At 42.7% G+C, this 27962-nt stretch overlaps 1 protein-coding gene across 1 annotated transcript; it reads right to left on the bottom strand.

The window, feature by feature from the left end:
- Positions 1-8649: 8649 nt before the first annotated feature.
- LOC310772267 (uncharacterized protein) lies at positions 8650-27899 on the bottom strand (the record flags this gene model as incomplete). The annotated part of the gene is made up of 9 exons (XM_083632026.1): positions 8650-8740; positions 15922-16041; positions 17339-17590; positions 17743-17799; positions 18378-18488; positions 18632-18825; positions 25976-26029; positions 27276-27525; positions 27759-27899. 9 exons carry the CDS (start codon positions 27897-27899, stop codon positions 8672-8674), a joined length of 1248 nt encoding a protein of 415 aa, XP_083488152.1. The 3' UTR covers positions 8650-8671.
- Between the last annotated feature and the right edge of the window lie 63 nt (positions 27900-27962).

Here is a 27962-nt window from a genome sequence, read left to right on the forward strand (position 1 = left end):
TTGTCCACTGTTCCTCTTGTGTTTTTCCCTTTTTCCTTTCTTTCATGCACCCTTTAGTGTTTAAAATTGGGGAACACTTGAAAATCTCCCCTCTATGTATGGTTACTTGTGTTTTAAATGTTTTACCGTAGGCTATATTGCTCTAATCAGAATGGATTCCTTTTGTAATGTTGTGGATTTATATAGCACCTTTCACAGAACCCAAGGTCGCTTAAATTCTGTAGTGTTTCTCCGAATTTTGTTGTATGCTGTGTATATAAAGCAATTTGAACTGCAGTCCATGTCTGAAATAAATAATGTTTAATAGAAGAAGTTATTGTTTAACATGACCACGATTAGGTTATTCTACAACAGTGTTTCTCAACCACTGGGTCGTGGCCCACTGGTGGGCTCAGAGTGCCATCAAGTGGGCCGCAGAGGACCTCTCACATCGAGATGGTGGACAGCTCCAGTTAAGATGCTTCTTAAGAGCCTTCTATTTTTTTTATTTTTCTCTTCTGTTAAGAAGGCGTTTGGGAAACACTTCTTTGGAGCCTTCTTAACTCCTTAAGAAGCTTCTTAACTCCTTAAGAAGCTTCTTAACTCTTAAGAAGCTTCTTTGTTTATCAGCAAACCTTCATCTTCCATACCTGCTTTGCTGAATGATTTAAATGATTATGGAAACATTTCAGGCTTCTTGATTAATTAAACTAAATCTGTTGCAATGATGCTTTCGGGGGAGAGGCCAAGTGGACTAGAGGAAATTAGTTCAATTTCAATGGACCAAGAAAGGTTTCCTATACTTAGGAGTGATATTAACACCCTCAACATCCCATTTATTTAAGGCCAACTATGACAAACTGAATTTAGAGATAAGACGAGACTTGAAAAAGTGGGAGCTCTTACCTCTGACATTAATGGGTAGAGTAGAAATTATGCGAATGAATGTACTGCCACGCTTGCTTTTCTTATTTCAATCACTTCCATTCAATATTACAAAATCTACCTTTAAGACAAAATTATTTCAAATTTTGTTTGGCAAAATAAAAAGGCAAGAATAAGTTATAAAAAGTTACAAAGTTCTAAAAGAGATGGAGGTTTGAATTTACCTAACCTGTTACATTTCTATTGGGCAGCACAACTTAAAACAATAATGTCATGGATTACAGAAGATAAAGACTCCATCTGGGTAGGAATGGAACAGAACTCTTCTCCAGTACCATTAGGCTCTCTACCATTTATGAGCCAGAAAGAATGGAAAAAACTAAGAATAAAAAACGAATGGGTAGAGAACACTTTGAAAATATGGACTAAAATAAGGACTAAGTTAAGAATGTCAAACTCAATATCAAGAGCTACTAAAATTGCATTAAACCCAGAATTTCACCTAGCCAGTTTGTGGGCAAACACTAGATAATGTCTTAGATTGTTTTCAATAATGAAGACTACTTCTCTAGTCAATGTCTGATTAACCATCCCATTCACTAATCCATTGTTGCTTTCCATTCATCTCTCTCCTCTGCAGCAACGCCCTGTTCAGGTTACATCAGCCATTCATAAATATGCACGCCCCCTTTATCCCTGTCCAATCAATGTCTCCCATGCTTTCCCTCTCTTCGGCTGCTGGCCAATCACGAAGTTTCATATCAGTCTTCTCCTATCCTGCAAAGTGGTAACTCACCTTGTGTGTCACCCATAGCTGCTGAAATCCTGCGTAGCAGTCGATTCGCCCCACCTCCTCCCTTGAACACCACCAATGTCATGGCTCCGATAGAACTCCCTATGGGGGTTCTCTATCCTATAAATCTCTGACGCCCTCCTCACGTCTCAGAGGAGCGTCGTCATACCATGGAGTCATACGCCAAATCTAAGTGTTGTTTGTTTCATCATTAAAGTTTATTGTACTTTCCTTCTAGTCTCTCATTATTGAAAATCATTTGAACAACTCAGTGAGGAATTTAATCTACCTGCCCAAGACCATTGTACATTTTTACAAGTTAGACATTATCTCCTGAAAAATAAGGAATGGGAAAATATATTAAGGGATCCATCAAACATAGAACAGCTCATTATAAGAGGGGAGGAAGAAAAACTTAAGAAAGGAATAATTTCAAAATTCTACAAAGCATTACAACATGGTTTAAGGGATAAAGATTGGGACACCAAAAAAAGATGGGAACTGGAATTGAATAGTGTAATCTCTGAAATTGAATGGGATGAATCGTGTTTGTCTGGTCATAAACTAACGAACAGTCCAAACTGGAGGGAGTTTGACTGGAAGGTCAAAAATATATTTCAGAACTCCTGCCATAATGGCTAAATATGGAAAATCATCAGGATTATGTTGGAGGGGTTGTGGCCAACAGGGAGACCTTTCGCATATATTATGGACTGGTCCTGAGCTGCAGGGGTACTGGGTCCTCATGGGTACAGGATGTGAAAAAGGAAATAGAACGCATTTTGAATATAAAACTAAATCCTGATCCAAAATTATTTGTCCTAGGCATCCCGATAGAAACTCAAATGGAAAAAAATAAATTGTATTTACTGAGGACCATGCTTTTGATAGCTAAGAAAAATATTACAGTCCTATGGTTGCAGCCACAACCCCCGAACATAAAACAATGGAAACAAAAGGTGAATGAGGTGTTCATCATGGAAAAGATTACAGCTAAAATACAATTTAAAATGGACACCTTTAGGTCATCATGGACATCAGTCAGTTCAGAAATGACGACTGAATATGCATTCAACGGTTCAATGAAATACTTTTGTTATATTGGTTGAGTTGTGAAGGAGAGAAGATGTTCTATTTCTGTTTTAGGATGAAGATGACCGGGTCAGTTCTGTTTACAGAACTGATCCACCTTAACATTGCTCCTGACAAACTTGATTTGCTGGGAGTAATGCCACAGGATAATGGTTTTGTTAATAAGACCTATACGTTTTGTGATGGAAAGTGAGTTATTGATGGGGATGGTTGTGATAGACATGAAGTTGTTTCCAACAATTGTTCAGCAATCAAACATGGAAGGGTGCTGCATTTCATGTATGTTTTTTTTTCTTTTCTTTTTCTGTTTTTCTTTTTGTCATTGTTGGTGATGTTGTTGTTGTTGTTGTTTTTTATAGTTATTTTTCTTTCTCTTTATACATGTTGCTGATTGTTTTGTCTATATCTATGAAATGACACACAAAAAAAGTAAAAAAAAAAAAAAAAAAAAAAATTGCCTTGGTGGCTCACCTGGTAGAACGCGTACCACAATGGCTGAGTCCTTCGTGTGGCTGACCCGGTTTTGAATCCGACCCATTTTCTTTGTATATGCTGTTTGTTAAAATAGTTCTGGCATAATAATTAATAAAACATTTTGCAGTCTCTTATGAATGCCTCTGATGTGTCCTGGTTTCGCAGCAATAGATTATCTAAGCTTGTCTAAAACTGTCTACTTTATGGCTTTGTAATGTGAGGAAGATGGGGTTATGAGTGTTGTGTTTGACTGCCACCTATTGGCAGAAAAGCCTTGTGTGTACTGTAAGTGTAATGATGCCACAGAGTCACAAGTTATGCTATTTTATCTGCAGAATCATCAATGCAAATCACTCTTCATCTCTATCTTAATGCACGCAGTAAAAAGTTTAACATGTTCCATGAAAGTGAATTACTTTAAATTATGTCATTAGGGATTACCTAAACATGCCAAACACAAACACATCACTGTAAATGACCCACCACCCAGCAACTGAATTTGATGGATTTTTTTTTGGTCCATTCTTGAGCGACAAGCTTCACAGGTCAAGTGGTCGGCATGAGATTAATTCAGCCCAGGCACGGGGATGAAATAAATAAATAAATCTTCATAAAAGTTAAACCTCAAATAATCCAAAATATTACCTTATTCTACACAATGATAGAAAATATTATAGGCAAACATTTCTATACAGGTGAACTTGCACAATATTGTTACTGTAGAGCATAGAACAATACTGATGTGAAAGCCAGAGCCATATTGAAATCACGTTGGTTGTATTATTAACTCCGCTGTTGCATACTACTTGTTTAATTGTTATTGAGTCTATTTCTGCAATAACTGCACTTTATGGCTGTTTAAACTCGACAAACATTGATATTACTCCTCGAGACGGACTGCCACTGGCAAGTTTTGTTAGTGCAGTGCTAGTGGCGTTCCTGATTGGCCAACTTGCCCTGTCAATCACAGGGCACTGAGCTCAGTCACTGATTGGTTCTTCCACTTTGCAGTTTCTGCTTAAAGCCCTCCCAGGGCTTGAGGCCAGACGGTCCCGCAGAACGAAATGAAATGTGAGTTCATGCGACCAGCTGGTTTACCAGGCTACACAATAACTGCCTGAAGTAGCTAATTCTGCGACTACCGACCATCAAGGTCAAACGACTGGGCAAGGTTAAGTGCTGGCACCAGTGTGCGTGTTCTCTTTCTTTAACTCTTTAATGTGAAGCAGAGCTGTTTGATTTTCTGTGCATTTTGGGGCACCCGCAAATTTGTGTGTCTCTCTAAAGTTTCTGAGTGTATATGGAGGAGTGGAGGTGTCACTTACTCTTAGAGCTCTGTGATATCGGACTTGGAGGGGGTGGCAGCACATTTTCAGCAGTTTGCAGCACATGTTCCCAATTATTTGACACAGTGGTGGCCAACAACTCCCGGGGTCAGAGGTGAGCAGCCCCTCCTCCGTGGTCACGGTCAGCGACATCCTGACTACCTTCTGCAAAACAACTGTCATATAAAAGTAGAAGAGAACAAATAGGCTACTAAGATAGCCTGAGGGTCTTTAGTAAAGTAGGAGGCTGACTCAGAAGACAAGTTGAAGGTCCCACAGGTGGAGATTTATTTGCAGTGCAACCATGGAGGACAAATCTGCTGGGCATTCACCATTTGAGGCATGAGAAATATTAACAGCTTTTCACAGATCCATAGGGTTCTGTTACACTGCAGCATTTTCCATTTTCCTACAGAATCGGAATGCATGCCAAACAGAATTATATTACGCAAACAAACCAGGGGTATCTGAGATAACATAGCCCTTTTCCCACATGCGCTTTGTACCGCAAAATGACCGGTACGTGGTCTAATGCCTGCATGTGAGAAAGGCGCCGTGCCGGTATAAGCGCGACCCCGTCGTCCCCGACATTTCACCAGTTTCGTGCCAGTCACAAGAGCGGTATGGTCTTAAGGGGACGCAAGTGGAAACGGTTCAGGTCATTTTCCGCGACAGCGGTCCTTCAATCATGGGCGAGGAGTAGCCTACACACGTTGCTTAATGTTCCAGCGGGCATAATCTAATCATTCGCGCACATTAAAGCAAACTGGCGAAATGATCTTGTGATAGCCTAATAAGAGCAGTATGTCAGCTTGCTGATTTCCGAAGGCATTTTCCGCTATGGGCTGTGACTTCGTGGACCAGGTTGCAATGCACACAGTAGACAGTCCAACACCAAATACACAGCTGATTGTTCGATATTCCCCTGGTGTTGCGTACCACCAAAGGACTATTGCCAGTCGCAAACGCGCTTCCAGTGGTTTTCGTGCCATATTTTCGCCACCGGGTGATCTTGCGTGCGGGTCGGACCAGACTCAGCACGTAATACCGGGACATGCGAAAATGACGCTTCCATTCCACGTCGTCAAAATTGTTCAGAGCATCTTCCCAAAATAAATTCCCTCCTGGTCTCTCTCGCTTCCAGACGGCTCTAGTCTCACGCAGCAGCGCAGAGGTACATAATCATCAGTCATGATCTGTCCCCGGTTTAGTCTATCTTCATATTCTGCGCGACACTCTCATGGGCGAGGTGTACACATGTTGCTTAATGTTCCAGCGGGCATAATCTAATCATTAGCGCACATTAAAGCAAACTGGCGAAATTATCTTGTGATAATAGTGACAAATGGTGCGGCCGTACCCATTTTGTCATAGACTTCATGAAACAAGTGTTGTAGCCTATTGTGTACAAATAACTTTTAACTCTTAAGCCAGGCTGCTTTTAGGTCATTATGGGAATTTACCTGACTATCAGAGTGAAGTAAAATCAAATATAAACAATAAAACAATATCACACTAAAAACTAACTAAAAACAGTGTTACAGAACAAAGAAATTGGTACAAATTATATACATATTTGAATAACTCGTGTGTGTGTTATTGCAGAGAGAAAAATATATGGTCATTAGCTCTTTTTGACAAAATTGTATTAAAATTGGATAGTCACAATAGCCTTCTTAAAATATAAAAGGGCATGAAAATTGAGCTCACCTGGTGTTAGAATTGGTAGTTAGCTTGTCATTGCAACAAATATTTGTTTTACGTATGAGGAAGTACCTCAAACGTTGATCATTTACAGGCAGACGTTGCCCTCGTGTGTGTGTGTGTGTGTGTGTGTGTGTGTGTGTGTGTGTGTGTGTGTGTGTGTGTGTGTGTGTGTGTGTGTGTGTGTGTGTGTGTGTGTGAGATGTGATGTGATGTGATGGGGGCCCTTGTTCCTTTGGATATTGTGATTCTCAGCTTTTTCACATTGACCCCTATTTTCCTACACATAATGTAGGGCCATGGACCCCCATTTGATTTTTTTGAACCATTATCTGAGGATATTTTTTTATTCATTGCTATACGATTTTGTCCAAAATAGTACCGGTAGTTCCCTCTACATTCTCCAATTGTAACTTCTTGTAAATTAAGCAATGATGAAATTTAACACTTCATCAACCCCCTGAAGGACCCCTGGTGGTCCCCGGAGTTGGAGGGGAGTTGTAGTGGCCTGGCCAAAAAAAAACAGTGTGTCTATTCGTACCCGGGTGTAAATATCTTCTGCCATGTTGTGGGGCTATTCGTACCCCCTATTTACAAGCACAGCAGAGCGGAGGAGGCTCGGAGCTGCCTGCCTCTCTTGCCATCAAGGCTCACAGACAAAAACAAATGCTCACTACCTGCTTTGCTTTTGAGATCTGCTTTTCTTTCCCTCTCTCCTTCCCTCTCCCTCTTTACACATCCTCCGCATGCTACACTTGCTAAATTTGAGGGAAACATCTGTGATTCTTTGGGATTAAGGTGTGAATGAAACAGATTACGTTTTGTTAACTGTCCCGACTCCAGATGGTAGCCTATAGTCCAACGTGCCAGAAAACCACAAAATAAACAACAATGATGATGATGCTGCTGATAAGAATAAAATTATATTATAGGGATACGATTCAGTTTCAGTTGTTCTAGCCTCATATCTAGTCTCGTATATGGGCGACTGAAATGTATTCATCAATTTTTTTTAATAACAGCACAATGTGAGAAAACTGCCTCAGAAATTAGTTTATCCACCCTTTTTGACCAGTGACCACTACATCACTGCTCCACAGAAAATAAAGAGCTGCCTGACGTTTATAACAAGCCAAGTAATGTTAAACTTTCTTTTTTTAGGCTACATTTCCCCCTCCAGATAACATCCAATTCCGCAATCATCCTATGAGAAACATGATATGTGCACCAAATTACATATTACACTGAGGACAAATCAAAATACCAGAAAAACGCGCTCAACCCTTTGTGGGTGCTGCATGCTCCAAAAAATGTCACAGAAAGAAATTACTCCAAGACAGCACTCTAACTTTGATATTTCAAATTTCTATAGGCCTATTTATTGCCTGCACACTGACAAGACAAGGACAGATCCTCTCTCCCAAAAGTCTATTTGGCAAGTCATTGGAATCACTCCTCTTTTGTGTTGGAGAAAGTGGGACAGATCTTGGGTCTGGTCTGGATGGCGTACTGAGGACCATTTGTATTTATGTTATGCATTTTAAGTTTGAGTAATAAAACCCTGTATTTAAAAAGAAATACCTCTGCAACTTCTTTGCCTGCTTGCTTAGTCCCTCACAACCAGACTAAACATATGGTTAGCGAAACTTTTCAGGTGATGACTTCAAATTGGTGCTGTATAGTCACATAATCCATTGGTCATGGAGGAACATAATCTTCACAGCTCACAACATCAGCCTTTCAGACTTTGTGGTCATTTTACAAAATATTGTGAGACAACAGTACACTTGTTGGGTTTCCTGAAAAAAACTTTCAAATCATCTGAGCATCTTAAAAAAAAAACTCCACAGTCATTTGAATATCTCACTTTATTAATGCACGTTTCCTTTCAAGCATTGTTTGCATGCTAATAGAAAGCATTTTAACATTTAACATTTTCAAATCAATACAATTATTGCATACGACGCATGCACATAATTCCATGTTCCCCTTACAAATGTTAATCTTGTTTTAGTGATATAAAGTAAATTTGACTTTTTATTGCGAGTATTATAAGATCATCACAAGCATCATAAGCATCATAACAAATTCATGAAAATGACCTGATTTGAAAATATGAGAAGCTGGAAACAATAAATGCATATTTAATGTTATGCAGCAAGAAACAGTGTTTATACCATGAAGAAAATACAGGCTTAATTGCAAAATGCTAGAATATATCCAGTTTGGGAAAGAGTTGTCAATCCCCCAAAACCAAACTATTTTGTAAGTAAGATAAGTCAGAAGATGAAAAGATAATACTTTCATGCCTCGAATAATTTCAGGACTGTATGTGTCAATGTTTCGTTGTTTTCATTTAGATTATTGGTGGAAAGCAGATTTCTTACATGCCTTGAACTAAAACCCACAGCAGTGTGTTTTAAGCACCAGGACTTGTGATGTTGACTTCCTTCAGCAGTGGCTTGTAATACTCCACATCCTCAACACCCTGTTGGCACAGAAGGAAAACAGGACAAAGTTGAGAATCTAACATAATTCCTAACTTCAGAATCTTTTTTTAATCGATTTTATAGTGTTAGGGAGAGCAGGGCATGTGCAGTTTTTACTCATTGGTGTATCTCTTAGTGCCGCCCTTACTACTGACATGTGATATACCATAATATATTTTTCTAGATAGATTAAGGTCTTCTCTAAAAATAATGCATTTTTTTCTTTTTACATTTTGAATAATTTGCTGGAATAAAAGGTTATTGCGAAATACCAATTGACAACTTGTGACCACTTAGCCCATGTTGGCATGATGGCAAGGGCCTAGGTTTGATTTTGACATTGTTAGGGACACAAACTGCAAGCAAAGCGCACAGCATGAGAAATAGCGCTAGAAATAATAGTTCAATCAGGAGAGGCCAGTTGGTAGGATTAGACAAACTTTATTTAGCAATCGGCATGCATGGCAAATGCTTTGGCGCTTGACTCCATTGGCCAGTGGCGCTGCTCTTGAGGCAGAGGAGGGCGCCTGCATGGGCTAGGAGATCCCCCCCCCGTGGGGGATCGGGAGTCAAGACTCGTTGGTGGTGGACTGGGGAGGTGGGTGGGGCAAAACAACGCTTCGGAGGCCGGCTTCAAGGGAGATGGACTGCCGTGGGCTGCTGCTGCTATGATCGGCCAGAGAGAGAGAGGTGACGTAGAACCCTTGCTATATATATGAGGATTAACTGACGTCATGTTTGACGTCATAGCAGACGTCATACTAGGATTTTTTGACCACGTTGAGATCGGATTACGCGTGAGTGGCCTTCTGCTTGAACTATGGTCTGGAGACCTCACTTCAATCAGGAGAGGCCAGTTGGTAGGATTAGACAAACTTTATTTAGCAATCGGCATGCATGGCAAATGCTTTGGCGCTTGACTCCATTGGCCAGTGGCGCTGCTCTTGAGGCAGAGGAGGGCGCCTGCATGGGCTAGGAGATCCCCCAAAAGGAAGATCTGATTACCGGAAGTTAATTGAGATCTGCAGGCGCCAGTAGTTGATTGTACTTTTCTGGCCTTCGACCTTTTAGCGACTTACAGCTATTTGCGGCTGGCGCTCCCAACTCGGTCGGGCCTTCGATCTTGATACGTTAATGTTTACTTGGTACGTGCTTATCCTGCCTTCGACCTTTTTTGCGACTTACGGCTATTTGCGGCTGGCGCTCCTAACTCGGTCGGGCACCTCGCGATAGCGCTTCCCAGCTTGGCCTACCTGGCCGCCTTGGCGCTTCGCGATTGTACTTTTCCGGCCTTCGACCTTTTTTAGCGACTTACGTTATTTGCGGCTGGCGCTCCCAACTCGGTCGGGCCTTCGATCTTGGTACATTGATGTTTAGCTTGGCGCTTCCCGGCTTGGCCTACTTGGCTGCCTTGGCGCGACTACCCTGACTTTCTCCGGCTCTCTCTTTCTGTTTAGCTTGGCGCTTCCCGGCTTGGCCTACTTGGCTGCCTTGGCGCAACTACCCTGACTTTCTCCGGCTCTCTCTTTCTCTATCCCCCCCAAAAATTGTACTTTTCCGGCCTTCGACCTTTTTAGCGACTTACAGCTATTTGCGGCTGGCGCTCCCAACTCGGTCGGGCACCTCGCGATAGCGCTTCCCAGCTTGGCCTACCTGGCCGCCTTGGCGCCTCGCGATTGTACTTTTCCGGCCTTCGACCTTTTTAGCGACTTACAGCTATTTGCGGCTGGCGCTCCCAACTCGGTCGGGCTTACCTGACTTAAGGCGCTTCCCGGCTTGGCCTTCCTGGCCGCCATGGCGCCTTACCTGACTTAAGGCGCTTCCCGGCTTGGCCTTCCTGGCCGCCATGGCGCCTTACCTGACTTAAGGCGCTTCCCGGCTTGGCCTTCCTGGCCGCCATGGCGCCTTACCTGACTTGGCGCTTCCCAGCTTGGCCTACTTGGCCGCCTTGGCGCCTCACCACTTGGCGCCTCACCATTTTAACTTGGCCTTCTTGGCCCCCTGACTTGGCCTTCTGACTGACCCTGACTTTCTCTGGCTCTCTCTCGGGGTTGACGTAGGACGACGGGACCCCCGGGCGACTCCACCCGCAAGCCGCACTCGTGCGACGGAGCGGGGAGGAAGCGCATTAAGCCCCCCGCCTCCCCCGGAAGGGGAGAGCGAGTAACGGGCACCCGGAGGCGCACGACACGAGGAGTGGAGCGCTCCCCGTGCCGCACTAATTTTCAGGTTCCGAGGTCGGATGGCGTCCGGTTACCAGACAGCCCCCTGCCCGAGGCGCCCCGTGTCAAGCCCGCCGCTCCCACTCCAGGAGACGTCGGGACAGGCCACGGGGACGAGTGCCCCGGGAGGGACCGCAGCGTCCGGTCGGATCGGCCACCCAGAGTCAGAGGTGTTCAACGCGCGCCCGCCGCCACGCAGCCTCTCCCCGGGGGGAGAGAGAGACGCGACGGACGGACGCGGCCTCGAGCCAGGCCGGGACAGAGGAGGGGGTTACCCCCCCCAAAAATAACCGGGAGATTTACTGCGCCTTGCTGGGCACCCTGCTTTTCGGGGAGCCACCACCAACGAGACATTATTTGGCACGGACGTCCAGGACACTGTTCGTTGCCATGCTTGCCGATGAAGGGAGGAGGGTCCTTTGGGCCGCCGGTATGGCCACCCGCTCCGGGCGGATGTAGCTGGAGAATGCTGATGAAGACCGGCGGCCCGTTTGCTGGAGGGAGGCGGAGGACGCTCCTTGCACGGCGGCTGAGGTGGCCGCTCCGATCCTGAAGGAGTGGCTGGAGAAGTTCTTTGTCGGGAGGTTGCACTTCTGGAGCGTCCGCTCGAGGTGCAGGACGAACCAGGATCTTGTCATGTGGTGACGAGGTGCGATGAGGAACAGGGGAGCCGGGGGCCGGTCTGGGGCCTGAGCGGTCTTTCCCCTGATTTTGGGCTTAGCTGCAATGCTGTATGGGTCAGCAGTCATCACGTGATGAGATTGATGAGCTGAAAATAAACGATATGACACGTGGACAGGATCGCTAGCTGGAGAGGCAGACAGAATTCACCCGATGCAAGATTCTTATGATAATAGCTTCAGCGCTCTCAGCCCTTTCAGGGACAATTATTTCAGAATTACGAGCCAATAATTCATGGGAATGCAAGCATTATTAGTAGCTAGCTATTTGAATGAAAAGATACGGTGCCGGCCGGTGATGATGTCCTCAGATGGCGACCATCTTTTCCCCCCATGGGGAAGTCTGGGCAGATTCACGGTGATTGACGGGACCCGGCCTGGAGACGCACTGATGCTGAAGTGCCATAGCATCTCGGGCACTCCGGACAGACCGAAAGATCCACGGGGCAAACGGTTCATTCTGGCGGCAACCCTATAGAGCTGAAATGTAACGCTTAATGCATGGGATATAAAGACCTGGTTAATAAACAAGTAAAGAAAAACAGTGGTTTCACCGCCTTGCAAGTGCACCATAGACTGCTAGTTGCAACCATGGACCCATCATAAGATGGACTGGGCATCACACTGGTTCAGTGAAGCCGCTGCATGTTAGATCGCCGCTCTGGCGGTTGAATCCAGTGTTGGGTCACGAGGCCCGCCTCCTCATGTTAGTGGATGGGAAAATCAAAACCGAAATAATCACAGTATACGTCGGATGATTTTTTTTTTTTTTTTTTTTTTTTAAAGGTGGTTTGTATCATTTTTAGATAGTCATTATCATGCTAATGCCTGTGCAGGTGGTCATTTTTCTGATCAGTTTGTTTTTTAAGTAGTTATTTGACGTATAAAAAGGGATAAAAATGGGTGATTGGCAGCTGTGGCAGCCAGTCTCAAGCCGTCATTGGCTGGACAGGCTCTTCACATTATAGATCTATCGTGATAGACAAGACACGCGGCTTCATTGTTATGTAATGCTGCCTGGAGGTCGGGTGGCTCTGCTGGGTGTGTGGGGCCGGGAGATGGGCTCTTAGCCTGGGTAGTGCAGGCCTGGAGGTCGGGGTGGCTCATGGGATGAGGCCTAGTAGTACACGCGCACCGTTAGCTCATCGCTAGCGGATTAGCATCACGTACGAACGGACGTTTTATTTTTGTAGGCTATTAAAGCAACAAACGTTTTTATATGCATATCTGGGGGAAATGCTTTGACTGTGGGGATGTTCGTTCTTCACAAGCTCCTCTCTTAGTAACGATATACCAGGCGATAGACCGGGCAGCCTGGCTCGCGCACTCACTGGGCTAACGTTAAACCCAGGTGGAGCAGTGCTAGCGACCTGTTCTGTAAGGCGAGGGTGGCCATTTTCCAGGCGCTCCTGAGAGATCTGAGGTACAGGTTCATCTGTAGATTGAACGTGTCTCAGAATGTTATTATTAAGTTGCTCACTGACCTTGGGCTAAGCACTGTGAGATACCAGTCACATATGTGGAAATTCTGGTATGACTCTCTTTTATAATGTACTTTGTTCTTTTATTGTGCCCTTATGTGCTTTTTTTTTTTTTTTTTTTTTTTTTTTTTTTTTTGGAATTGTGTATGTGTCGTCTATGGACCAAGCGTCTGCCGATAAAGGTTTGTTTGATTGATTGATTGATTGATTGATTGGTTGATAACAGTGGGATTCGCAGCCTCTTGTTACATGACTAGCGTGACACTGTATTAATTATTTTAGCTTTGGTATTATTTATGGTTATGTGGTGACCCACATCGAGACACTAGGAGAGACGTTCGCCAAAGGAGACATGTGCCTTTAAGAGCGGGGGGTTAAGGTTACCGTACTTCCGGTTACGGGTTAGGTCTGTTATTGCTGGTTGCTAACCGCGGTGAATGTAAACATTTATATGGATAGAAGTAAACTACCTCGACCAACCTTCGTCTACTGTCTCACTGTTTCCTAATTCCCACAGTTAAAAGAAACGCCAGGGCATTTTACTTTGAAATTTGTTAAGAACAGGAAGTGGTGTATTAAGACTGGGTAGCTTGACACGGAAAAAGGCGTTGGCATTCCCTGGGCCGTCTGACTTCGGTCTGGAAGTTATACAGTAAACACTCATTCTAACCTGATTCTAACTGATGCTCGGACATGCTCCATGGTGAAGTATGCAATGTGCGGTGATAACGTCACCGTCATCAGGCAGCGACGTGGCGTCTTTTACTCACGCAACCTCCCGTTTATTTACGGTTAAAGTAAAGACTTAACTGCCCGGTGATAGCAGAGGGGTCTGCGCCTGCCGTGCAACTGACCACAGCGACGTGGAATGGAACGGCCTGTGATGCCTGCTTGGAGGAGAAGCCTGGGGCTGGACGCCTGAACACCCGGGACAGGAACGGCTGCTGAGCTGTGGCGCGGCCCGTGCCTTCTCATTGTGGCTACGTTGGCGGCCTGTGGCACGGCCGCTTCGCCGGTGTCGTCAGGCGTCTCGGAGGGCAAATACGCTCCGTGGCTGATCCGGAACGGGGTATCGTTGTTTAAGCTGTCGTCACTGTCCAGGACTGCTCTGGCTCGGGATCCGACATGCCAGGAGTGGGTGCTGATTCGGTCTGCAGATGTGGTGCAAAACAGCCGCAAAACAACGCTTCGGAGGCCGGCTTCAAGGGAGATGGACTGCCGTGGGCTGCTGCTGCTATGATCGGCCAGAGAGAGAGAGGTGACGTAGAACCCTTGCTATATATATGAGGATTAACTGACGTCATGTTTGACGTCATAGCAGACGTCATACTAGGATTTTTTGACCACGTTGAGATCGGATTACGCGTGAGTGGCCTTCTGCTTGAACTATGGTCTGGAGACCTCACTTCTAGTCAAAATTTGATTAGTCAAAATAAATGGGGGGAGAGAGATGCTCACTGTCATAAAGGAAATAAACATGATAATACCTATATTTGTATAATAGTCCTATAGTGTGTGTAGTTCGCCATTCATTCTCTCCATAGACATTTCGAAAAATCCTTATATAATGAGTTATAAGGCTGGAACCAAGCCAACCCGTGACCTACTGAATTGTGAGTGACCATACAACATTTCACTTTTCACATTTCACAAAAAATAACAACGAGGGGGAGGATAGAATTTGGTAAAGTAAGAAGTGTAAAGGGATTTATTTAAACTGAATTTGCAACTTTACATTGATTAGGGCAGGGCCGCTACTCTTCATCTGAATCTGTTGATTCTCCACACTCCTCTCATCATCGCTACTATACTCTCATCTGAGCAGTCATGAAGTGTGAGCTGTTGGGGCAAAGGGGAAAGGGTGTGACGCACTGGTCGGCACTTCCCATTCACAAGTTCCCAGCCATGACCAATGTGAGAGGGATGCTCCAGCAGATACACAATAGTTTGTCCTTTCCACAAGAAAATCCAACGAGTCGTCATCAGGTGCCAAATGATTGTACACTTCTTCTTGAGTTTGTACCACTTGGAAGCTCTGGCCTGCCCACAGGTAACATCTGCACTCTCACCATAGATAATGGAGAGGACAAATGCATTCATGTCAGCTCTGACTCAGTCTTCTAACTCCAGATTCTCACCACTGGCTATAACCAATCATCAAAGCGGTTCAGAGTAGTTCAAGTTCTCGTCCGTTTCTATGCTACTCACTGTCATGTTGTCACCCTGCAGTTGCCGTCTTCATGTGTACCAACTGTTTTCCCCCACCTCCTTCCCTGCCACCACCAATGTCATGGCTCCAGAGGGATTCCCCAGGAGGGGGATTTCTATTCTATGCATTCCTGACATCATCCCCTCATCATCGCAGGAGGAGCATCATCATGGAGCCATATGCCAAACCATAATCTTGTATTATTGTGTCATTAAAGTTTATTTAGAATCTTTACTAGTCTCTCATGATTGAATTCAACATAGGTAACCTCTTATTAAGAAAGATTTAAAAAAATGTAATTGGACTTTTTGCTTTAAAATATTTAGATTTCTAAATAAAGACAACTTACCTACGTGACAACTTGCCCCGCTCTCCCCTACTCATAGTATCACTATCACTAAAAAATAATAACACCACAAATAATGCAACTGCTGCTGCTGCTACTACTACTACTACCCTAAGAACAAACTATGTCCCTTCAATGTTGCAAGTGTGACTTAATTTATGACGTTGGAACGTTACTGCAACCTTGCAATTACAGTTCATGTTTGTGTGGTTAGTGATTTTGTGTTCTGTTGTTGTTCATACCTCTTTCTTCTCCCTTTGATTGACCAAAGCCTTGATGCCCACAGCAGCAATGCTAATATTGACACACAGCTGAAGAATGGCCAGGATGATCAGTGTGATGTCCATGGATGTCAGCAATCTCTGATGGAGGAGAGATAGAAAACCAATCAATATTTTAATTTGGGAGAGGGAAAACTGAAGTTCATTATTTAGGCTAATATGTTTAAAATATAGGTGATTCATTTTGTAAAAAGAAAATGGTAGCACTTTACATTAAGGTACACTTATTAACCACTAACTAGCTGCTGAGCAAGACCTCACTTTAGAATGGGCAACATATTCTGAGTTATAAAGACTTAATTTGGAGTTAATTGGACATTACAAATAGTTGTACTTTTGTGTTTTGTTAGATAAGAAAGACCATATTTATTAAGAGTTATTAATGGAGAATAACTATTCTTGTGTAACGCCCAGGCCACGGTGTGGCCTGCTATGTATGTAATTTCTGAGGAGCTAAACTCAGTGGACGATCAGTCTTAGAATAGAGAAAGGAGTTATGTTATGTTTATCCTTTGTGTATTTGTCTTCTCCCCACTTGTTGCCAATGTTCCCTTGTTAGTCTGCCTTAATTCCTCCCACCTGTTGCCTATGTGTCTCGTTAGTCTGCCCCATTACCTGAGTTCTCCCCACCAATCAGTTCTCCCGTTTTGCCCTGTGTTCCTGCCTTCCCCAGCTGTACCCCATGTTTCATTAGTTTCCTGTCTATATATTGTCTCAGTCTGTGTGTTGTCCTTGTCGAGTCATTGTCTATCTGTCGCTGGTTTGGTATGTATCGTCTACCCTGTCCTAGTGCTCTGTGAAATTGACATTAGTTCCTAGTGGGTTTTGTGATTTAATTTTTTCAGTAAAGACTATTTTGCTCTAAAAAACCTTGCCTGCCTTGCCTGCATTACCTTGCCTGCTGCCTTCCTGTCTTTGTTCTGCATTTGGGTCCACACACCTCTAAACCTTGACATTCTTGTAGTATTACCACCTTATAAGACTGAGCAAAGCCTATTAAGATCATAATTCATGCACAACAACTTACTATCAATAAGCAGTAATTAGGAGGTTATTGAGGGAAAAATCTTAGTTAATAGTCTACTAGTTGTAGAATATGATCATGGAGAATAAGACATTAATAAGTGGCTAATAAACAGCTAATATGCTACCAATATGCATGCTAATAAGCCACTAGTTAATGGCGAATAAGTGTGTACATATAAAGTGTTACCAAGAATAATATATATATATTGTTTTGTCAACCAAGGACAAGTTACCAAGTATTTTTTTTAAGTATCATGATTTGTCTTGTTTACTTTAAACTTGTCTTGTGAGAAAAGGTCAAGTTAAAGCCAGTCAGTCAGACTATCATGACTTGATTTAGAAGCATGCTCACCTGGGCAAAGAACACCACATTTTGGCATTTGTCACTGTATTGCTGCTTGAGTCTCTCTCGCATCATCTTTTCTGCACTTGGATCAATTTTGTCTTCATAACTGTAATATCCACCATAGCCATAATCAGAGTAGTTGCTCCAGGAGTTACACATCCAAAGCAGAGAGTCATCTCCCAGGTCAATGGCATACAGCGCAATGCCAGTGATGGCAAAGAGAGCTCCAACAATGTTCATGAACACGGTGAAGCCCAACTGAAAGGAAAAAATACTTAATTTAAAAGTTATATTCCAGATGTAATAACAAACACTATTTGGTATCTACTGAGAACGGTCCACCAGAGTATGCTTTATAAGTTTCCTTCAGTTTTAGTCGCTGGTTGACAAGCAAAGAGGGTTTCACTTACCAAGCATGGAGAAGGGAACATTCCAGCCAAAATGCAAAGAATTCCAGCAATGATGTACTGAAGAGAGGTCAGAAGACAATCAATGAAAATTATTATATTATATTATATTATATTATATTATAGTAATTATTAAAATGTATAGTAATTTTCTTCTTTAACAAAGAAATGGAAAACCAGTAGGCCAATACTGGCACTAATAGTATCTGTTACTTTCTAATTCCACTCACTGTATCTGTTTATGAAATCCACCTCGTATCATAATTTCCACCCCAAAAAAATAAAATAAAATCAAATCAGTCAGCCTCATTTATGCCAGATGCTGGAACTGATTTATGTTACATTGCTGTATGCTACATTGCTGCAATGCTACATTATGTTGTCCACTTTGTACTTGTGTTGTTTTTTGTATTAAGTACTAACACAGTATTATTGTTTAATACATTATTTTCCTTTTTTTTTAAATACCCAGGAGAGTGCAGTGGAATAGATATTTTAAACTTAAGCATTAGCATTACGAAACTTGTATTTGAAAATGGAGAAAACATCCTGCTTTGGCCATTATCGTTTCTACTGTTTTTAAACATCAAATTAATATTATGTGTCTTAAACATGTTACCACAAGAATATTGATTTACCACAATGCCAAGCCAATAAGCGGCACCCAATTCTGTCAAATCCCCAGGATGTGTGCTTGTGCGTCCTGGCCCAAGTCCAATGTTGAACAGACCCACCATGATCTGTACAGTCTGAAAAAGATTTGAAACAAAAACAAACTAAAATTGTCTTACAATCAAACAACGCAATAGATATGACCACCACTGTAGGATTTTGTGAATAATGGTTTTGTATGTTTTCATTGTACTTTCTACTTTCTTTTAATTCCACTCACCCCAAGAGCTACCGGTACACTGACTTGCAGCAGCTCCCGGGACACGGTGCAGCATGCTGGGCTGCAGCAAAGAGTCTGGAGGATCTGGCACAAAGCTGGACAAGCACTCTGACTGTTAGCTGCTATAGTGACCACAGTCACCCCCTCGCCTCTGTCCACAGTTACCGACATCCTAATCACTGCTGATGACACACCTGGAACATAAAATGCAGCCAAATGTTTGCAGATCAGAGATTGTTATGTCAAATAACTTCTAGCACTGTTTACTCATGTTGTGATTTTTTTTAAATGTATGTATGTACAGTATGTATGTACTGTGCACAAGTCAAATCTCCCCTTTTTTAAAGATTGAGAGTTACAAAGTGTTTTACCAAATAACAAGAGGAAATTAACCTGACTCGGAACCAGGCGGTATTGAGTTCACGAGTTATACTTATATATACGAGTTATACGAATAGGGCAATACAAATAATCGTGTGACTTATAAAACACTGAATTCAGAAATGATGTCCTTGTTTGGGCTCATAGAACCATCCTGTGTGTGTGGGGGGGGGGGGGGGGGGGGATTATTGAATGTCTTGGAACCTGGCAAAGTAAACACTGAGTCATTGGTATCAATGAACCCTTTCAACCTCCTGCAGATATACTGTATCATGGTCATTTCATACTATGGGGCAGTAAGAATTGCCCCTTCAAAAAAGTCCTACCTACATTTCATAATTCAATGCCTCTAAAAGATAAAGGGCCCTACCTTCCCAAAAGCGGTAATTTAGCGTTTGCGCTCGTTTAACGCCGTGCGCAATCAGGGCCGATTTTACACTTCATGGGCCCCTGGGCTATTCATCTCTGCAGGGCCCCCCCCTCAAGCGGAAGGGGGGGCTTCGGTGGCGCCCAACGGGCGCCGCCGAAAAAAAATGTGAGTGGTTTTTTTTTACCTTTTTTAGCCGTATTTAAAGGAATATCTCATTTTAAATCAACATTAGGATTATACTGTTGTGATGTCATTATTCAGTATCTTCTCCTTTTCTCACTAACTTTCATGTCACCACCTGCTCTCCTGTCAGCATTCTAACTTACAAACACAAACTGTAGGTTTAGCCATCATGTTCTTTCATAAACAGCCTGATTGGAAAGAAAACATTGCCACTGAGATGTCACAACAAGCACTTTTATTATATTATTTAGTATTTATTATTGCTGTTATTATTACAGTGCACACACACATTCTCACAATTATTGCACAAATCAATCAAGCAGTATTCAAGTCTGTTCGTACCTGAAATGTCTTCTTCCTGACTTTTGCCGTGGCAAAGCGTTTGACTAGAGTGGTGAAGTCCAATGTTCTAACAATGTCACTTTCCAATGACATCAATGTCAAGTGGGTGAGCCTTTCTTGTCCCATTGTAGACCGTATCCTGTTCTTGACAAGCCCAAGTTTTGAAATGGAGCGCTCTCCAGAGGCATTTGTTACAGGGAGAGTTAAGTAAATCCTGAAGGCAATATCCACATTTGGAAAAACTGATGACAGGTTCCTCTTCCTTATTATTTGAAGCAAGTGCCGCACACTTTTATTGTCTTTGTTTTTGATGAATTCTTTGAATTGCACTATTTCATCTACAAATTCGGGAGCCCTTTCACAGGGTTCCATGTCGTTGTTCCGACCTCTCGCTGTTCCGACCTCCCCTCTCCCAGCCCCCATGCCTAAACCTAACCTCCCCCAGACCCTAACCCAAAACCTAACCTCTCCCACCCCCACGCCTAAACCTAAGGTCGGCATTGCGAGTGGTCGGCATAGCAGGTGGACACCCTCTCACAGTGGATGTTATTACTCTGCAAAAAAAATTGAATGGCGTCAGTAAAAAAAACATTTTTTGCGAAGACCCTGGACAGGGGGCCCAAAAAAAACACATCAAGGGTCCCAAAAAAAAAAAAAAAAAAAAAAAAAATTTTAATTTAAATTTTTTTTTTTTTTTTTTTTTTTTTTTGGGCCCCTTGATGTCCCGGGCCCGGGCTTCAGCCCGGGTAAGCCCGTTGGTAAAATCGGCCCTGTGCGCAATGCAAATTGGGGGCGGGCACAAGCGCATGCCTGTTATAATTGTGGGCATAGGCGTGCCACATGCCAAAGCAGGCGTTTCAGCGCTAAATGTGGGGATAGATGGCATTATCCTATCGTCAGCAGCACGCACTTACTTTGCGCTGAGAGCTTTGAAAAGGACATCTTATGCGCAAAAATACTTAGCTACGCTGGAGCGCAGCATAATCTCCGCGCAGCGCAGAAACGTCATTACGCATGGACATGCCACCCCAGGACATCAAATTCTGCTGCTCTTCAACTACAATTCACTGAAGCCACTTTCAGACATGCCTTGGAACTCGGGAGTTATCTAGAGGGCATCCGGATGGCGGTGTATGTATGAACACATTTTGGTGAGCTATGCGCGCTCCCGCGACCCTCCTATTCTTCGGCTGTGTGACTAGGGTGCTAGGTAGTCACAGGTGTGGATTGTTCCCCCCCCCCTCCAGAGCTCCGTGAAGTAGCCAGCTCAGTGAGTGCATGAGGCGGGGAAGAGAGACAGAAAGCCAGCGTGACAGATTATTATTATATAGTCGATGTGAATGAGCGAGCAAAAAAAACATCATGCAGTTTCAGTTTTGTGTGTGTGTCGGCCAACAGGCTACATGTTGTTGGATTGAAACGCTCATGGCTTTGATCTTAGTCCATTTCTGCATAGCTTCGCACAGCACACACATTTAATGAGCATTTTTGGACGTGAGGGTCGTCCTGCTTCCCAGTATTGGACATCGCTAGGTAGGGTATCTGGATCTGGTTGCGTTGATTTAACGTTTACACAGCGTTTGTGAAGATTCACAGAACCGCAAATTCCAAGTAGCGTCAAGTCAGGCAGTATAAAACGGAAACTTCCAGGTATAACCTTTGTAATAATGGCAATTAAATAAAGTAAATGCACGTGTAATGTTTTTTTGTGTGTGTGATCCGAAAGATACAGAACAGAGATAAACTGGAAGAATATCTGCTCCCTTCGAAAAAGTCAATTTTAACCCGTAGTGAGTCGACCGTTCTGATTTTTTGTTACTAAGCAATACAACATTGATTTGATTTTGAAGGTAAAAACGTATAACTTCCTGTATTCTGTATAATTCTAGTAGGATTGATGCATTTTAGGACTGAACATAGCAAAGACCTGTTTTCTTTGTAGCGCTTGAGACTCGAGGAAATCGATGCATCTGGGCGTGAGTTGTAGGGTTGTTTAATTAATTACTAACGTTATGCGCAAACGATTTTTAGAGTTAGAGGTAATTACATTTTCATGTATGCTTATGTGGAATGTTTTGCGCACTGTTAGTGATCTGTGAGAACTTAATGCCATCAGTGTGCTCTCGCTCTCTCTCTCTCTCTCTCTTTCCTAAATTTTGGCAAAACCGCCATTTTGAAAAGGAGGCGGTCTTCACACGATCAGACCGCTCCTCAGCCAATCCGGTGATTACATCACAGAGACAACATGACAAACCACTCCTCTCTCCTCTCTCTCTCCCTCCTCGTCTCTCTCACACACACACAAATGCTAATTACCACACGCGTGCACGCACACACACACACACACACACACACACACACACACACACACACACACACACACACACATCGAAGTCTGCTCCCAGCCAACTTGCAGACTTGAACACACACACAGTGATGTCAATGTTTATTCACATATTAGCTATAGATGTGACTATTAATTTGAAGAATTAGATGCGATGAACTGACATTTTAATCATTGTGTTAATGTCCATTGATATTGTGATTAATTAAATGTTTTTATTACATAATTATATGAATCCTGGTGATTATTCATGATGTATTTTATCTGTGGAAATCTGTGATAGAAGCTTACGGACTTTAACCCTTCAAATAACTGTACAATGTACATTATAACATTATGAGACTGATACGATTTAATTGGTTTGGTGTCTAAAATAAGTCGAACTGGACTTTTAGACAGGTGTGTGGCCTTATCCACACTGGTGCCCATAAGCTTAAAGAGAATACAATATTTTCTGTCAAATCTCATACATTTATGAATATTAATAATTCATAATTATTAATAATCATATTCCATAAACAAACCAGCTCCTATGAGCACAACAGCTGCATTAACCAACACTGATTTTGATATCTGATATGATCAGATGTAGACTATTCGAAGAACAGGTCTGAGTATGGCAGAGAGATAGCCTCTTTCGGAACTGTGTCGTCACTGCTTGATAAGCAGCTGTGGAGGGGTGCTGCTTATCCAGCTGTGACAACAGTTCTGAAAGGGGCTAGGCAGAGAGACACAGTGGTTTTAGTTGAGACGACTAATCATTCTTATTCCAGGCTCTTCTTCCAAAAAACATGGGGGTACTGTATGCAGGTTTGAGGCTCACAAACAGGTTACATCAGGGGTTCCCAACCTTTAACGTCACAAAAATCTAGGGACCCCAGACATTAACATTGGTAATATCATCAGTGACATCAATGATGTCACATGTAACAATGCTGACTTTTTATTTAGAATTCTGACTTTAATCTCAGAATTCTGACTTTAATCTCAGAATTCAGAATTTTTTCCTCAGAATTCTGACATTAAAATCTGAATGCTGACATTTTCTCAGATTTCTGACTTTAATCTGAGAATTCTGACTTTAATCTCAGAATTCTGACTTTAATCTGAGAATTCTGACTTTAATCTCAGAATTGAGATTTTCTGATCCAAACCCTAATGTCATAAATACAAAACTATCTTCTGATCTTCATCCATGACTGGATGAAATCTAATCATCTAACTGTTAACGTCAAGAAAACTGAATGCATGTACTTTCGTTCTCCTAGAAAATCTATATCTATGTCTGACCCCATACACTTTGCAAATCACCCATTAACCATAACAGACACCTATAAATACCTTGGAGTAACACTTGATACTCACCTCACCTACAAACATCACATCAATAACATAGTCAAAAAGGCAAATCAGAAACTATTTGTTTACAGATTAGACCATTTCTCACCCTCACTGTTTCAAATACATACCTAAATGCAATTTTTCTTTCAACAATATCCTACTGTCTTCCAATCTGGTCACTCACGACAAAGGAAACCATAGAACCCATAGCAAGACTCTACAACAGAGCATATAAAATTCATGGTAACTTTCCACCTTGGACTCACCACTGTACTGCACTCTCACACTCCTCTGCTACAACTTTTCAGAACTACACAAAAAGTCTAGCCATTAAGTTTTATTTTATGCTCAGAAACAACTCTTCTCCAACACTTACAACTTTACTCCCAAGACACAACACAAGACAAGAACGCATCACCAGATCAATCTCACATGCACTCATACCAGTACCGGCATACAAAAATAATTATGGACTAAGATCATTCTTCCACACATACACCAAAATTTGGAACGAGATCCCATTTCACACCAGAGAAATAACCTCCATCTCGGGGCGGCTTTAGCTCAGGAGGTAGAGCGGGTCGGCCAATGACGCAAGGGTTGGCGGTTCGAACCCCGCTCCCTCCCAGCTGCTGTCGTTGTGTCCTTGGGCAAGACACTTAACCCTCCTTGCTCCCAATGGTGTGTAGGCACCCTGTGTGGCAGCCTGCCACCATCGGTGTATGAATGGGTGAATGTAGACTACCTACTGATTGTAAAGCGCTATATAAATGCAGGCCATTTACCATTTACCATTTACATTTCAAAAAAGCCTACAAACAACATCTGATGCTAGAAAACACCTGTAATCACTGATCCTACTCACCCCTAGGTTTTAATTTTTTGCTGTTGCTGTTTTTGTATTTGATGAATGAATGAATGAATGTCTGTAAATGTAATTTTTTTGTTAGGTCTGTAAAATTGTATGTAGTGAAATTGAACATGTTCTTGTATATTAATTATTTTTGTTTAATGTACTGCAGAACAGGACAACCTGCTGAAAACCAGTTTGTAACTGAGTCAGGCCAGTTAAATGTACATGTGAAATGTCATTTTTATCCCTTCCTGTATAAATAAAGTGAAAAAAAAAATGAATTTTTCTCGACAGTAAACTCAGAATTCTGACTTTAATCTCAGAATTGTGACTTAAAGACGAGCTGAACCCAAAATGTTTTTTTCCCCACATACCTTGGTATTCAGTGCAGCTATTTAAGAATGTATGCAAACAAAATCACAAAAATCAAATCTTTAGTTTTTTCACACTTTTTCACATCAAAAGTTCATTTTTCAGGATTTCATTCATAACTAATCTGCTGACATAATGAAGAACTATTAAATGTCTATCCCATTTCAACCAATCATATCACGACATGGCAGCTGTCAATCAATCTTCATTTCAAGGAGAAAATCCTGTAGGCAAAATTCTGTAGGCAAGATGGCCGCCTAGCGCCTACATAGGCAGACTTTTCTAAACCCATAAATGTTAATAAACTTGGCCAATAAGTATGTAACATACAAAATAAAACAAACCGTAATGTCTTAATTTAATGTAGAATGCATAGGACATGTAACTGGTTCGTTAAACTCGCATTCCATGAATAACGTTAACGTCTGTGGGTCTTATCCCGGACCCTCGGACATTCCAAGCTGGCAGGCGACACATTTGCCTCAGCTTTCAGTACGCGCAGAGCCAGCCTTTTCCTCGGGTCTCTGCGGAGCCTACTCGCATATAGCGCCAGAAGATGCTTGATTTGGGGGTGGAACACACCAGGATTGGCCAACGCCAACTCCAGTCCCCAGAAGTGTCAAATCAAATCATCAACACGCTATGGCCCGACGGGTATCGTTATCGTAAAGGGTCAGGTTCCCACAAGAACAGTATTTATTCAGTTTCACTTCCTTCTTTTCTATTTGCATGTCTTTGTTTGCTCTCTCAACTTCTTTGTTTCACTTATCCAAAAGCTAACACAAAAAGGATGTAGAAAAGCAAGATAAATCAGGGTCATGAATGTGATACTGAATGTCACCCAATACAACCCCCTCACCTCAATACACACACGGCACGCACGCCCACACACAGCCTATGCACAGACAAAAATAGTCAAACATTTCTATACAAAGAATGCACACTCGTAAATAATTTCATTCTCCATAACTCACATACTGTATAGGCTACATAAAGAGTGCAGAAAAAATACAGTTTAGGTTAATTTTGCTCTTAAAAAACTATCAAAAACAGCCAGCTGAGGATTCACTCAACAGGTTGTTTCTGTTCAAATGTCATGTGTTACAGATGCACTGATCACAGATTGTTAAAAGTAGTTGGATTGCGCAGAGAGCTCACCTGTTTCTGGTTCCTTCCGTATAGTGACAGACGATGCTGTTAGCTTCACAGCTTCTGCAGGATGTGGGATGAGAGGAGGAGAAATTCAGTATGATGTTAAGTCCCTCCCTCATACACGGAATGTAGCCTACCGAAGTTTAGGAATCTTCCCGATATTGAGTTGCAGTCCTTTCGGCACAATCCAATAGACCCTTTTCACGGGGGCCATTTTGTGTCAAAAAGGCAGAATAAACAGAATTCCAATCATGGAATTTGGAAACGCTCATTAGTGTTTTGCTTGCACCTGTGTTTACCCTGCCTTTTCGACACAAAATGGCCGCCGTGAGAAGGGTCTATTGTCTCAACTGTCAAAATACAAAATAACCACTTCCCTGTAGGGATCAAGAATGACTTCAGGGCTAATAATGTTGAACAAACCAGCCATGATCTGCTGTTGGGAAGAGAAATGAGTCAAATCTTCAAATAATTGACTGCCAAACTTTAGAACATAAAGATCACTCTGCAGTCCAGTATTATATCTTATACTTTGATGATTTACATTAAGCATTCAGCAGGCCTTCTTATCCAGAGATACTTCTGAGTGCAGCAGACTAACTTTAAATTACCAAGATGATCAACATCACCAGGGCCAACGGCAAGGCATAGGCCATAGGCGGTTCATATGGTGTCGCGGTCGCCAGGGTCAGCCCTGCCGGGTTCAGACCGGATGGGGACAATCAGTGAGGGAGCCAACAGGTGAACAAAATAACTAATTAGTGAGGAGTAAAGCTAGGGAAAGAAGTGAGGTAAAGGAAGTGAACTGGGTGAGGAGAGGAAGTGGAAAACCAAGAATAAAATGAAAATCATAAAGTTCAGAACAATTACTGTTTTTCAGAGGCTGTAGCGGCTCATTTTTAAAGCTAGACGTCATCATATGAAAGAAGAAGACCTAACGGAGAATTTCTGTATTTTTCAACCTGGACCCTTTTTCTTTTTCTTTTTTTATGTAGGCTATTTATATGTTTGTTTTTAGATTTTTTGGGGGCATTTTGCCTTTATTCAGATAGGACAGTAGGCAGACAGGAAAGGTGGGGTGAGAGGGGATTCAAACCCGCGTCGGCCTCGCAAAGGACCGAGCCTCCCTCATATGCGTGCTACCAGGTGAGCCACCAGGATGCACTATATGTATAACTATGTGAACATCAAATCATTGAAATGGATGCAGTATTGACCAAGATGGCAGCCACTTTTCCCACATACGCCTACTGCACTAACTACTTACTTAATCCTCTTCGTGCTCGATAGCACATAAGGTCTTTACCAACGAACGCCAATGCTGCCTGTCTGCTGCCCAATGCTGCACTTGGCCCCAGGTCCATCCCAGTTGTTTCATTTCCTTTTCCACAGATCTTCTCCATGTCTCTTTGGGTCGGCCTCGTTTTCTTTTTCCAGGTGGTGTCCATCTCATGGCCACCCTTGGGATAGCACTTGGATCCATTCTGCAAACATGTCCGATCCATATCCACCTTCTGTTTTTGATCACATTTGACAGTGGGGTCGTGCCCGTTCTCCTGTAAAGGTCTGCATTTGAGATTGTCCTAGGCCAAAATATCCTCAGTATCCTCCTAAGGCTTCTTGTCTGGAATACATCTAGCTTGTGACAGATGGTCTTTGTCACTTTCCATGATTCTGCACCATACAGGAGAACCCCAAGGACGTTGCTCTTAAATATCCTCAACTTTGTCTTTGTGCTTATCTTGGATGCCTTCCATATGTTTCTTAGTGCTGCAAAAGCTCCCCTTGCCTTAGAGATCCTGCCCTGGACATCTGCCCCTGAATCTCCATCTGTTGTTATCTTACTACCCAGGTAGGTGAATTCCTGTACCTCCTCCACGTTCTTGCTATTGATGGTGAGTGGCTGGTTGGATTTTGGGTTTACCTTCATGAATTTAGTCTTGTCAGTGTTGATGTTAAGACCGATCTGTTTGCCATATGTTGCTAGATCTTC

This window comes from Poromitra crassiceps (genome assembly GCF_964638095.1).
Source record: "Poromitra crassiceps genome assembly, chromosome: 1".
In the NCBI taxonomy this organism is placed as follows: domain Eukaryota; kingdom Metazoa; phylum Chordata; class Actinopteri; order Beryciformes; family Melamphaidae; genus Poromitra; species Poromitra crassiceps.